This window comes from Pholis gunnellus (genome assembly GCF_910591455.1).
Source record: "Pholis gunnellus genome assembly, chromosome: 8".
In the NCBI taxonomy this organism is placed as follows: Eukaryota; Metazoa; Chordata; class Actinopteri; order Perciformes; family Pholidae; genus Pholis; species Pholis gunnellus.
In genome coordinates, this window is record NC_136534.1 from 26,177,257 (window position 1) to 26,192,153 (window position 14,897).

A 14,897-nucleotide genomic window follows, 5' to 3' on the forward strand; every position below is an offset into this window, starting at 1 on the left:
CAAAAGTAAAACATGGCAGGATGGAAGATGGGAAGTAAGACAAGAGAGAAGGATGAAGACGCGTCGACGTGCTTGATGAGTTTGAGTAGAGATGAATAGAATCAGACGGTTCTACTGAACCACCTGATAACTCAAACGTCTCCATCAGACTGACAGTAAGAGGGAGAGGGAGACCAGGAGCAGACCTGAGTAGAGGATGAGAGTCTGGACCGACTCCCCGAGTCAGTACAAACAGTGGGTGTCTTGCAACAGTAGGCGAGTGACCCCGGAGCAGGAAGAACGCTGGAAGAGTTTGTCTTTAGAAATAACACTTTAATAAAAAGGATGTTCTCCACCACGATAACAAAACGAGTCACGTGTCTTAAAAAGCATCACGATCAATGTAAGTGAAACCTACCACTAGTGGTTATTACAGGCCTATGGAAGCCCATTACCGCCAGCAAAAAAGATTCTGACGTTTTTTTTAAATGTATTTTATTTTATTTAACCCCGGAAAAAAGTAATAAAAAAAAAAAACATCACAATCTTTTTTTTTTTTTTTAAACTTTTTTTTGGGTAAATAAAATAAAATAAATTTTAAAAAAACGTCATAATCTTTTTTTTTTTTTTTTGGGTGGATTTCTTTTTTTTTTTTTGCTGGCAGGAATGGGCTTCCATACGGGCCTGCCGTACATCTTTAAAAAGAAAATACAGACTATTTGACCCTTTGCTAAGTCCCGCCCCTCCAACGCAGACTGGCCAGTCAAAGCGTAGCATCATCCAGCTCCGACCAGGGTTTTCCCAACGATTACGTTCCCAAGTACAAACCCGTGGAGCTAACATTAGCAGAGTACGTTAGCACATCATTAACTAGCGTTAGCACTGCTATGCTACATTAGCTACGGACGGTATACAGAATGTATGTTAATATAAAGTTAATGACAGTGTGGGCTCCATGGGGGCGGGACTTAGCCAAGGGTCCATTGTTAGTAAACGTCCATCTTGCCTTTTTGCTTCTCTGGTCGTAATAAAGTGGGAGCAAGCAAAACAAGGCAGCCAATATGTCTTCTACTCGAGCCACATCCTTCATCTCCTCCTGGGGTGATCTCTGTAATCTGTCCGGGGGTTTACGGGTCTCCTCTCAGTTGGGCACGCCGAGCATTCCTCTACAGGAAAAACCACATCAACTTCCAGTACAAAATGAGTGGATATAGAACGAGATCCCACCAGATGTCTGAGCTCCTCAAGGCTTGAGAGTCTGACTTCATGTGAGGGTTGGAATGTAGATGGACTGGTACAATGAGCAGCAACACAAAGGGGGGGGGGGGGGGGGGGGGGGGGGGGGGCACTGCTTTGGGTCGTCAGACCTTCAGACTGGGAGGTGCTGAGTTTTACCCAAAGTGCTTCACACTTCAATCTGCCCCAGTGTGAACGCGACGTCAAGAGTCTGATGAAGAGATGACGACATCAACAAGTGACGAGACACAACCTGAACTAAGTAAAACGCTTTAGTTTGTACTCGCGCTTGGCGCCGTGGCGGGAGCCTCCGAGGCGTTTATACTCTAAGCGCTGTTTGTTGCGTTATTCTCCGGGACACCAGAGGGCGAACTAACAAGATGAACGGTGAAGAATCAGACAGACGACGAGTGTAACCCAGAGATATGACCATAGACTGTGGGGGTAACCGGCAAAACACCATGAACCCAACCTCCACGATGCCGAGGAGCTCATTTCTCATATTCATGGGAAGTATTAAATGCATCACAAGGAAACAAAGGTTGAATATCCTGTTTAAACAATTTGATTCGGCTGCAAAGGATGAGAGGATGAGAGTAATGGAAGGGAAAGGAGCTGGAAGCAAAGGGTGCATCTTGGTGTATGTCGTGTCCCTTCTAAACAATAAGAGTCACAACCCAACCGGCACTGTGCCCAAATATCTATGTTTGAGTTTGTGCCTTTGTTTCCACAGGCGTGAACACATGTTAGCGGTTGGCACCGTTTGTTAAGTTGAGTTGTTTGTGTGAGACTTATAGGAACGGTGGAATAAACATCTGAACATCACGCTGCACCTGCAATTATCCTTTCATTTCATGTTTTGGAAACTAGAATTCCAAACCAGGCCGATTCTGCGGACCGCGAGCCAACAAGCAGTCACGACGGTATGCACACATCACAGATGAGAGAGAGCACTGTGCAGCGGGGAGGTGGATTAGAAATAGTGTGACAGACAGTGAACAGATATTAAGTGTCAGAGCTCTGCTCAGGACTCGGTGACAAGCTGGGGAGCAATGCTGCGGCTGTGCTGCTGGGAGTCGAAGCATTTCGACACGCGACGAGGTGAAGCAGAGCCACGGGTGAGCTGCAGCCGCTCCGAGTAGAGACACAAAGAAGGGAAGGAGATGAAACGACTCCTACCTTTCTTCACTTTCTTAGACGGCTGTTTCTTCTTGATGAACTTGGTCGCCTCCTGTGGAAGCTCCAGCTCGTCCCCGTCACCAGCCACCTCTGCAATGGGCTCGACGCCCCCTAAGTGACAGGAAGAGAGGGACATACATGAGCCAAACTGTATACAAGCAACATATTAAGTACCTCCATATTCTGGGCAAATGCTTCACATATTTACATTCAGAGCTGCTCTGTGTGACAACAGCCTTCACTGAAGGAGGAAGAGTTCAAGTGACTGGTTTGGTGTGCAGTCATAGTAGTTTTGTGTGTACCTTGGTGTGCAGTCATAGTAGTTTTGTGTGTACCTTGGTGTGCAGTCGTAGTAGTTTTGTGTGTACCTTGGTGTGCAGTCGTAGTAGTTTTGTGTGTACCTTGGTGTGCAGTCATAGTAGTTTTGTGTGTACCTTGGTGTGCAGTCGTAGTAGTTTCGTGTACCTTGGTGTGCAGTCATAGTAGTTTTGTGTGTACCTTGGTGTGCAGTCGTAGTAGTTTCGTGTACCTTGGTGTGCAGTCATAGTATTTTCGTGTGTACCTTGGTGTGCAGTCGTAGTAGTTTTGCGTGTACCTTGGTGTGCAGTCGCAGTAGTTTTGTGTGTACCTTGGTGTGCAGTCGTAGTAGCTTTGTGTGTACCTTGGTGTGCAGTCGTAGTAGTTTTGCGTGTACCTTGGTGTGCAGTCGTAGTAGTTTTGTGTGTACCTTGGTGTACGGTCGTAGTAGTTTTGCGTGTACCTTGGTGTGCAGTCGTAGTAGTTTTGTGTGTACCTTGGTGTGCAGTCGTAGTAGTTTTGTGTGTACCTTGGTGTGCAGTCGTAGTAGTTTTGCGTGTACCTTGGTGTGCAGTCGCAGTAGTTTTGTGTGTACCTTGGTGTACGGTCGTAGTAGTTTTGTGTGTACCTTGGTGTGCGGTCGTAGTAGTTTCGTGTGTACCTTGGTGTGCAGTCGTAGTAGTTTTGTGTGTACCTTGGTGTGCAGTCGTAGTAGCTTTGTGTGTACCTTGGTGTGCAGTCGTAGTAGTTTTGTGTGTACCTTGGTGTGCAGTCGCAGTAGTTTTGTGTGTACCTTGGTGTGCAGTCGTAGTAGTTTTGTGTGTACCTTGGTGTGCAGTCGTAGTAGTTTTGTGTGTACCTTGGTGTGCAGTCGTAGTAGCTTTGTGTGTACCTTGGTGTGCAGTCGCAGTAGTTTTGTGTGTACCTTGGTGTGCAGTCGCAGTAGTTTTGTGTGTACCTTGGTGTGCAGTCGTAGTAGTTTTGTGTGTACCTTGGTGTGCAGTCGTAGTAGTTTTGTGTGTACTTTGGTGTGCAGTCGCAGTAGTTTTGTGTGTACCTTGGTGTGCAGTCGTAGTAGTTTTGTGTGTACCTTGGTGTGCAGTCGTAGTAGTTTTGTGTGTACCTTGGTGTGCAGTCGTAGTAGTTTCGTGTGTACCTTGGTGTGCAGTCGTAGTAGTTTTGTGTGTACCTTGGTGTGCAGTCGTAGTAGTTTTGTGTGTACCTTGGTGTGCAGTCGTAGTAGTTTTGTGTGTACCTTGGTGTGCAGTCGTAGTAGTTTCGTGTGTACCTTGGTGTGCGGTCATAGTAGTTTTGTGTGTACCTTGGTGTGCAGTCGTAGTAGTTTTGTGTGTACCTTGGTGTGCAGTCGTAGTAGTTTCGTGTGTACCTTGGTGTGCGGTCATAGTAGTTTTGTGTGTACCTTGGTGTGCAGTCGTAGTAGTTCTGTGTGTACCTTTGAGGATGAAACACGCCCACCAGTGCGCAGATATCTAACGAAGCGATCCCTCCCCATGAGCTACAGATCTACAACACTTGTTCTGTGTTGTTTTTCATGTTGTGGTCTCATGTTGACTTCTGCACAAGTGTAATCAAAGACGTCTTCTGCGATGGACAGTACAGTTGTATTGAAATGTGTTTCTCCTCCTGCACACGTCATGTGGCACAGAGTTGTGCTCCAAGATCAAAGTGGTTCCTACGTTATCTCGACATCGTGCATAAACATAAATATCTTCTGTTTGCACATAATTAGAGGAGATTACCATCAAAGTGTGAATTCATCACAATATGTGAAAGTCAAACAGCAAGAAGTTAACAGAACATTAAAACAGAGTTAGACAAAAGGTTTAGAGGAGAAGCAATGCAGCGTGGAATAATAGTGTTGAACATGTGGTCTGCAAGTGTGTGTGTGTGTGTGTGTGTGTGTGTGTGTGTGACGAAATCCCTGCTAGAATCCCCGGGATCAGTCTGGATTTAGGGAGCTCCTGAGGCCGATGAATTGGACGCCTTGTCTCTCCTCCGTCCCCACCTCTATGTCTCCTCCTCATCCCCCCCTTTCCTCATTCCTCTCCTCCCCTCTCCGTCTCCTCTTCTTCGTCCCCTCCCCTCTGCGTGTCATCTTCTCACCACCCTTTTCCCGTTTCCTGTCTTCTCTCCTTCCCTGTCTACTCCTCACCTCCTCCACATCTTTCTTCTATCCATCTTTCCTTCCTTCCCACCTCCTTCCATCCCTCCCCTTTTCTCCCGATGTCCTCTCCTCCCCCAGGATTTCATCCAGTTTTCACGGTACTTTCACTGAAACATGCACTTCACACGTCGCTCCTCTGAGTCACGGGAGTGCACGGGACACAGGAGTGCATGTGTGTGTGTGTGTCTGCCATCATGTCTACCTTAAGGTGTCTGAGAATGTGTGTGTGTCTCCATCTCCCCCACTGCGTCTACGTGTGTGTGTGTGTGAGTGTAAAGATTACCCTAAGCCCTCTCTAATATTTATCCTGGCCTTTTCTAAAGCCAATCTTGTTCTCTTTGGTGAGAGCACAGTCTGTGGCTTGACTCTCACACACACACACACACACACACACACACACACACACGCGCACACACGCTCACTCACAGTTGTTTGAAATGGGATATGCCTCGCTCTTAATTGGGCAGGTGTTTTTCTAAGGCGAGTCGGGTTTTTTTACGCTGTCTTACAATTTCACGGGGAATGTGTCTGTGTGTGTGTGTGTGTGTGTCTGTGTGTGTGTGTGTGTGTGTGTGTGTGTGTGTGTGTGTCAGTGTGTGTGTGAGTGTGTGAGAGAGAATGTTTTAACCTCAGTCTTACATCAACATCAGGTAAGGAAATAGCCCACCTCTGGAGCAACTTACTCTGAAACAAAATCACATCACACACAGGCCGTCTCTTACCGCTGACCTCTCTCACACATTCCTCCCCCTCTCTCTCTCTCTCCCTCTCTCTGTCTGTCTCTCTCCCCCTCTCTCTCTCTGTAAATAGTAGGTGTAGTAGCGCCCGGTCAGAGTTGTGGTGTGTGTCCGTGTTCGGGTCTATATTTGTCGCACTGGTTGGGTTTATCAGTTTTAGACGACCTTGAGTTTGGGCTCAATACTCAAAAAAAACCACTTCAACACCCAAGAAGAGCAGCAGAACGGAGGATGATAATGTAGTTGTATGTAGTGCTTGTAACAGCAATGGGGGTCTCGTTTCCACTGCATGGGTTCAGCTCAACTGGACTCTACTGGACTCAGGTGCTGATCTGAACTTTGTTTTCCTCCGATGATGGAAACCGGTCAAACGAAGCACGATTGAGAAACTTTCCGACCGCCATCACACTGACGTGACATCATCTTCAACACGACCGTCCAACCGTCCTTCCAACTCTTGCAGGAACCTTTTATCTACACAACCAAACAGAGGATTGTCTGCACTGACCCGGCGTATCCTTCTACGACGGCAAAAAAACAAGTCCAGCAACACGCGTCACATGTGTCTCTTCAGAAACAGGAGGTTGCCGCCTGGGCCAACGTTGGTCCATGTTTACAAGTAGCGCTGAAGCTCCATTTTGCAAACCCCCAACCCCGAACTGGGTTTCAGTCCGGGGTCGGTACAGGTCGGGGCATTTGGAGAGATTGATGGCAGGAGCGTTAGATCTTCAGATGTGAAGAGTGACCGTTTCAAAGTAGACCCCCAAAGGGCCCCGAACCATTTAGAGATCGCTTGAACCGCTTGGTGCAGTTGCGATGTAGTTCAAATACAGTCTGGGACCGCTGGAAACCGTGTGCAACAGTTGGAGACCTTTGAGGGACAATCTGTTGGCAGAAGCAGATGGTTTGTGTCGGTCGGTCCGCGACAAATTTGAGGACAGCTTGAAGAAAAGTCCCGGCCATTTTGGGACGGTGTGTGGGACCGCTCGTTGCGCTTCGGGAACCAGTTCTGGAACCGTCCCGGACCGCTCGGTCGAAGGAGGTGAAGCTGCTTTCCAATAGACATGCGTCGTCTTGGTCGGCAGTGCGGAGGCACCAGCGCATTCCTGCTTTATTCTGGGCTGCGGCCTGAAGACGGGGGTGACACTGTGCTGCAGCGGTTACCGGCAATTTGGTCTGTGGGCTTTAACGCTATTTCAATCCCCCCTCAACACACACACACACATCTCTTGTGCGCACACGTGCAGCACGCTGGACCCACAGATTTGCACACACTCGCATGTTTTTAAAAAAACAAACAAACAGGAAGTGTGATTCCTTTAAAAAGCGGTGTGTATAAATCAGATGTCGAACATCGTAGAAAGAGATCTCTGGCAGGTCAGTACAGTGACTTCTTATAGCTCGGCTCGGACAGAACGGTCCCTTCTACACTGAAGACGTATTGAAGGATGAAACTTCAGGTAGTGATTGATTCTTTCATAAATAGAGCTCTGCTGTTTTATATTTAGCATTCTGGAGGAGAACTCTTCAATTAGGAAACGCCACAGAGACAGAACAAAGACAGCTGGTCAGGATTACACACAGACATGACCTACACTTACACATACTACATGCATTTTCCTCTGAACTCACACACACACACACACACACACACACACACACACACACACACACACACACACACACACACACACACACACACATAAATACATGTGTGCACAGCCCATCTTCTCCCCTCTCTTTAGGTCTAAAATAGACGCAGGCCTCAAACCACAGCTACCAGCGGAACACTGTGAAAATAACTGCAACACACACACACACACACACACACTACAGCGACGTGTGGATAGGAGGATGTGTGTGTGTGTGTGTGTCTGCTTGCTTTCAATTGGACTTTGCACATCAGAAACTACAGCAGGATTAAATGCATTAGAACAGGAAGTGGAAGATGACAGAACTCACTTTGACTGCAGGTTGAAACAGAAGAAGAAGAAGAAGAAGAAGAAGAAGAAGAAGAGCACAAGAGGAGGACGGAGGTGTTGCTCACTGCAGCAGAGTGACATATTTAGAGAGATAAAGTGTGCATACAGTCTGTGTGTGTGTGTGTGTGTGTGTGTGTGTGTGTGTGTGTGTGTGTGTGTGCGCACAGAGTGTAGCTGTCGGTCTGAATGATGTCATCAGGGCGAGATAGAGGGCCAGGTGATGGAGAGGTAGAGATATATGTAACCTGGATTATTAATGACCTATTACCAATAACACTGAAGGCCCTAATGCACTGACGTGCACGTTTTAAAGTGCACGTGTTGTTTTAAAATGGTCAACATGCACCACGAGCATCATGACTCTGACATCCTGACTTCTCTCAGCTGCAGCAGCTGCTTGGAGATCGCTAGAAGGAATATTCAAGGAAAGGAATTTTTATTTAATAGAAAAAATATACTAAACATTATTAATAATATATAATAATAATAATACAGAAATACAAACTTGTGCTTGCCAACATATGAATAGTGACATACTGCTGCTTCATGCGGTGTTGGAATTGTATAGAAAGCAGCAGAACTACGGTTGAAAGAAAATAGTTCCGACATGAAACAATAAGAAAACAGACATGTGACGTGTGATAGACGACAGAGGGGATTCTGGGGCGAACTGACCCTTCAGCGTCAACTCGTACCGTGAAAGAAGAAGACGAGATGAAGCCCTTCATCAACAGGGCAGCTGGTCTACCTCTATGTGCAGAGAGCCACGTGAGCACCGCACAGCATTCTATACATGTTAGAGTCTGTGTGAGTCAATCCAGCTCAGTAATAATTACAGACAAGAACATCAAGAAACCGAAATAATAATAAATGAATACATAAAACAAAGAGTGATGTGTGTGTGTGTGTTGTAAGGTTTTCATAACCAGAAAACTCTCTCACACACACACACACACACACACACACACACACTGTACCAATGAAGCTGGGCTTGTTGTGTGGTATACCATGTGTGTGTGTGTGTGTGTGTGTGTGTGTGTGTGTCTGTGGTCCTGGAAGGAAACAGTTGCCGCCGGTGATGTTGGAAACGTAAACAAGTGTTTACGGGTGGGTGAAAAAGCAACATAACAAACGACTGTTAACTGTGTGTGTGGTGTGTGTGTGTGTGTGTGTGGTGTGTGTGTGTGTGTGGTGTGTGTGTGTGTGTGAATTTTGGCAGCAGACCAAAGGAGAGAGGAGCAACCGCATGACAAGGAAACATAAACACAAACACACTCTCTCTCTCACACACACACACACACACACACACACACACACACACACACACACACACACACACACACTTAATTAATTGAGTTCTGTTCCACTGAACTTTGTACAAAATGACTGTAATCACCATAATGACTTTTAAACAGACCTTTAAAGCTTTATAGACCTCTGTTCTCTCACACACACACACACACACACACACACACACACACACACACTCTATCCTCAAAGACAGGAGCTTTAGTTGTATTGTTAATAGCATTAATTGAATCTTTCTAGATTGCTAACTAGCTTCACAGCTTCACTGACGATAATAACATCTGGACGTAAGAAGTCAACACATTTCTTTAACCCTCGGTTGAGTTCCTGCAGCTTCCATGTCGACCGACGGACACGTCACTCGCACTGATAATCAGAACAGGATGTTATGAACCGCATCATGGATATAAAGAACATTATAACAACTATTTAACATCTGATTAAGCTGGAAAACATCTGGATGTCAAACCATCTTTTTCAGCACAATGTTTCTGCATCTTCACGTGCAGCAGAACTGGAGGACGACACTGCCTGTGTACATATTTACAACACATCTCAAGTCAAAATGTGTATATAATTAACTATATATATATATATATATATATAATAATGTATATAATAATACAAGCATAAATGAATTTAAAAATAGAATTTGGTTTTCTCTCTGCATCTTTTTGGTAAAACTGTGTGAATGGAAGACGGAACAGCAACATTCAAACACTGCAACTCAACGAGTCTAAAACACTCTGCTGCTATACATTATGTTTGCACATGTACAACATCATTAGACAAGAAATGACTGAATGAAACCAGAGAAAAGAGGAGTGGAGGGAAGGGAGGAGGGAGGGAGGGAGGAAAGGAGGGAGGGAGGGAGGGAGGGAGGAAAGGAGGGAGGGAGGGAGGGAGGGAGGAAAGGAGGGAGGGAGGAGAGTAATTGATGATCTTGTCAGAAAGTCCTCTATAAACTTGGGCCAAGACTAAATGATCCGTAAGGTGTGTGCATGCATGGTTGTGTTTTTTTACGCGTGTGAAAGTGTGTGTGTGTGTAACTTTAAGTGTGTGTGTGTCTGTGTGTGTGTGTGTGTGACTTTAAGTGTGTGTGTGTGTGTGTGTGTGTGACTTTAAGTGTGTGTGTGTGTGTACCTGGCAAATGCAACTGTACATGCCAGTGTGTATGAGCGTATCCATGTTTTTATGAGTGTCTGCACTGTGTAGTTCACGTGTGTGTGTTATAAGTGTGTACTTGTCACAGTGTTTTTATATGTGTGTGTGTGTGTGTGTGTGTGTGTGTGTGTGTGTGTGTGTGTGTGTGTACAGAACATTTAAATACGAGTCTGTGTGTTGGCCGTAAAGTGGACCATGAATGGGCTTCATGTTTTTGTCTGCTGAAGCTGAAAATCTTCACCGGGGGACACAAACGTCCTCATGAACACACCGACGGACTGTTAGCTGTAGTTTCAACTGTTCAAAAAAAAAGGATGTTGTGATGAAAAGCATAATAAAAATGACACGTTTAGGAACATATTAGTATTAAAAGGATCAAACTCTGAGGAGAAGTTGTGGTGAATTCAACACCTTTATAGACACACCTCATGATTCCATAGTGATAACAGCAGCATCATTCAGGTTTTGGGCTGATTGATGATTGATCTGTTACTCCCCCCCCCCCCCCCCCCCCTTTCCCTCACCCCTTCTCCCTCCCTTCCCTGCCAGACTCACCCGGAGCGGCCAGGTTCTGGACCTGGACGGGGACGGGGACGTTGGCCTCGGAGGCCAGGGTGAGGCGGCCTCCCTTGCCGATGCGGTCGCACATCAGGGTGATGTGCTTCTTGAGGCGGGCGGTGTCGTGGGGCATGCCCAGCACGGAGCCTCCCTGCTGGGCCAGAGACGTGGCCTGGTCCTTGGGGCTCCGCGAGAGGCAGCTACGCAGGAGGTGGGAGACGGCAGCGTCACAGCTCTCCTCCCAGCCCTGAGGAGGAGAGGAGAGAGGAGGGAGAGGAGGAGAGGAGAGAGGAGAGAGGAGGGAGGAGGAGAGGAGAGAGGAGTGAGGAGAGAGGAGAGAGAGGAGAGGAGGGAGGAGAGAGGAGGGAGGAGGGAGGAGGAGAGGAGGGAGGAGAGAGGAGCAGAGGAGGAGAGGAGGGAGGAGAGAGGAGGAGAGGAGGGAGAGGAGGGAGGAGGAGAGGAGGGAGGAGAGAGGAGGAGAGGAGGGAGGAAGAGAGGAGGGAGAGGAGGAGAGGAGGGAGGAGAGAGGAGAGAGGAGAGAGAGGAGAGGAGGGAGGAGAGAGGAGGGAGGAGGGAGGAGGAGAGGAGAGGGGAGAGAGGAGAGAGAGGAGAGGAGGGAGGAGAGAGGAGGGAGGAGTGAGGAGGAGAGGAGGGAGGAGAGAGGAGCAGAGGAGGAGAGGAGGGAGGAGAGAGGAGGAGAGGAGGGAGGAGGAGAGGAGGGAGGAGAGAGGAGGAGAGGAGGGAGGAAGAGAGGAGGGAGAGGAGGAGAGGAGGGGGGAGAGAGGAGGAGAGGAGGAGAGGAGGGAGGAGAGAGGAGGAGAGGAGGGAGGAGAGAGGAGAGGAGAGGAGGGAGGAGAGAGGAGGGAGGAGGAGAGGAGGGAGGAGAGAGGAGGAGAGGAGGGAGGAGGAGAGGAGGAGAGGAGAGAGGAGAGAGGAGGAGAGGAGGAGAGGAGAGAGGAGAGGAGAGAGGAGTGAGAATCACATGATAACATTTGATATATATGTGTATATTCAACATTATGAAAGGGAGTAGGAGGTGAAGACAAAGGGAGGATCAGAAAAGAGAAGGAGGACAGAGAAGACAAAAGGAGGAGAAAGATGAGGAGAGGAGAGAAAGATGAGGAGAGGAGAGGAGAGGAAGACGAGTAGAGGAGAGGAAGACAGGGAGAGGAGAGAAAGACGAGGAAGGGCGAGGAGAGAAAGGCACAGAGAAAAGAGTACATTAAGGAAAAGGAATTAGGAGAGGAGCCATGGATAAAGAGATTAGGGGGGAGGAAAAGGAGAAGAAAGGAAGAGGAGACGAAGAGGAGATGAAGAGGAGCCAGAAAAGATTTAATAATCAATCATTGACCTTAAATCTCGACGCTTTAACGACGTTCGTGACATTTACGAAAGAGCAACGGAATAATAAAACATGTAGAATCAAAAGGGAGGAACACACACACACACACACTGTATATATATGTAAACACACAGGGCGGTAATAAAAGGCAGTGCGGAGAAGAGACACATGTCTTTTGTCTCTCTCTCTGTCGTCTCTGGACAAGATATCTGGTCTGGACATCTCTGATCCCTCACACACACACACACACACACACACACACACACACACACACACACACACACACACACACACACACACACACACACACACACACACACACACACACACACACACACACACACACACACACACACACACACACACACACACACACACACACACGTCTACCTATCTTGTACTGCAAACCCCTGATCCCATAACCAGCCGGAATGGATGACACTTGATGTGTGTGTGTGGTGGTGGGGGGGGAGAGGGGGTTGTTGACAGGTATCCTCCCACTCTCCCCTCTTCTCCCCCCCGCCTGCCGCCATGCTGATAGGCCCCTAATGAGCCATAATGACAGGTAATCAACCCTGTAATGATGATGACAGAGAGACATAGACGAAGACAGGGAGAGAGAGAGAGAGAGAGAGCGAGAGAGAGACAGACACAGAAGGAGAGAGAGAGAGAGTGATAGAGAGAGACACAGAGAGAGACAGAGAGAGAGACACAGAGAGAGAGAGAGAGAGAGACACAGAGAGAGAGACAGAGAGAGAGAGAGAGAGACAGAGAGAGTTGTCGAAGGTCAAGGAGATGAGATGATGATAGAGAGAAGGGCAGATATTAAAGACGGAGAGACGAAGGAGGGACAGAGATACGACCGGAGGAAAGAGAAGACAGTGGGAAAAGAGTGTGGAAGGAGAGAAAATGAGGAGGAGGAGGAGAGATGGGCGGGGGGGGGGGGGGGTGACCTATTCTCACCACAATACCTCACCGGGTTATCAAATACTTGGAACGACATAACTGCAGGTTTCTGTGGAAACTTGGACACACACACACACACACACACACACACACACACACACACACACAGTTCCTCATGCTGTGGAGGAAAATTAAAAAAAAAATGTCTTTGGAGCTAAATTGCAGACGTTCATCCTCCTGAACGAGAAGAAAGGAAGCAAGGAAAGGAGGAACGAGAGAAAGGTTTGGACCGAGGCCAGGGAGATAAATTAAGACAGAGTTCCACTAATGTACCCAGAAACAAGAGCGGGATTGAGTCCTTCATGATCTCTGATGACTGAAGCGGTTCGTGCCGGTGAAGATGTTTGTAGAGACGTTGGGTTGACGGTTCATCACGCAGCATTGACTCACAGCAGAGGTTGAGTCTGTTTGAAGATCAACAGTTTTACAACCGCTCAAAGAGCTTTTGTTTTATGAATATTGACTAAAAGTGAAGAACTGTGTTCAGTTTAAGCTGAACAAAGGAGGTCCTTTACACACCTCCCGCTTGCTGTGATGCAGCCTACTTTTAAAGATTATGATCTGGAAGCATCAAACCTTCAGTCACCGGTTATTATGGTCTGTAATTGATCTAGTAGCGTCATTGTTTCACGGTTGTCACTTTGACGAAGTGGTTCAAATATACTTTCTTCTCTTGTTAAGTTTTACAAGTCTCTCGTCTCGTCTTAAACCGTCTACGAGCTGCATCATTACATTGGGCTGTGCGTGGGGGGGGGGGGGGGGGGGGGGCACCAGCACACGACCCTGGAGGACTCCCACAGAGACGAGCAGAGGTTCAGACAGCGATCCCTCAGCCTCCGACATCCTCATCGTGACTGGGAAAGTCATTTGAGAAGCCAGAGTTGTGGTTCTGTGAGAACAATGTTGCAGTCAGTCTCCAGGGGAAAAGATCTTCCAACACAATAATCACTTCCCTTAAAAGTCCAAATCAGTGTATTCCTTAAAGAAAATATCCGAGAAGCAGGATTTGGCAGCGTTCAGCATGCAACAGTTGCACTTTCTTTCACTGTCTGTGCTTCTGGCTGTAATCAACTTTAAATACCACCAATTACTGTAAATGCTTACCGACTACCAAAATCCCTAATACGGTGAAAATCAACCGCTGGTTTGAGTGGAGAGCAGCAGCATGTAGGACGAGCTTCAGAGCGATCGAGGGAGTTTCATTTAAAACGTAATAACCTCGTCATTCTATATTACAAATCTCTGAACCCATCGGCTATCAATCGGCCAGACTTCCTTAATCCAGAACCGTTGATGCAGGATGTCGTATTACGGACAGAAAATGATTTAAATACGTGACTAATAGGTGTGTATCGTCCTATCATCCATATTAGTTTAGGGCCAAAATGAGCCAGAACAGAAGGAATGGAGGCACAAAGGGATGAAGGAGGACGGGGAGATGAACAGAGGACATCTGGTAAAGCAACTCCATCTCCAGACAAGAACACTGACATCAGACAATCCAGCAAAAACGCAGATTAACTTCAATGCCAGCGTTTAAAAAAAAAACCAGCTTGTTTTCTAAAATGTATATTACGGTATAGTTAAGGCCAGGTGAAGCTTGTAGTTATGGCCAATGCATGATGGTGAAGGTGTGGTTTTAACACACAGGGCTGCACATGCTTACCCTGCATGGCAGACGGATTATCAATATCACGAGATCATCGCACATCCCAACGACAATCCATCTCGTCAGGCTTCGAGTGACGGAGACGACGCGGAGACGCGACGGCAATGGAAGCTCCTACAAAGGCACTGAAGGCGTTTTCTCGATTCTCGAGATGTTTCGACTCGTCTACCGAGATGTGGCGTTGCAGACGACCACGTAGCACTTCTATGTGTTTCTTTAGCTGCACCGGACCGGCCCCCTTCGGATGAGAAGACCGGGCTGCATTCTTTCCTGCACACCGGGCCGGGGTCGACAG

At 47.3% G+C, this 14,897-nt stretch overlaps 1 protein-coding gene across 1 annotated transcript in view; it reads right to left on the reverse strand.

The window, feature by feature from the left end:
* bbs9 (Bardet-Biedl syndrome 9) overlaps positions 1-14,897 on the reverse strand; it is a gene marked incomplete at both ends in the record, with an annotated part of 138,445 nt that overhangs the window by 45,968 nt on the left and 77,580 nt on the right. The window contains 2 exons of the mRNA XM_079165514.1: positions 2,395-2,505; positions 10,623-10,872. Coding sequence (XP_079021640.1) covers positions 2,395-2,505; positions 10,623-10,872 — 361 coding nt within the window. The remainder of the gene's footprint in view (positions 1-2,394; positions 2,506-10,622; positions 10,873-14,897) is intronic.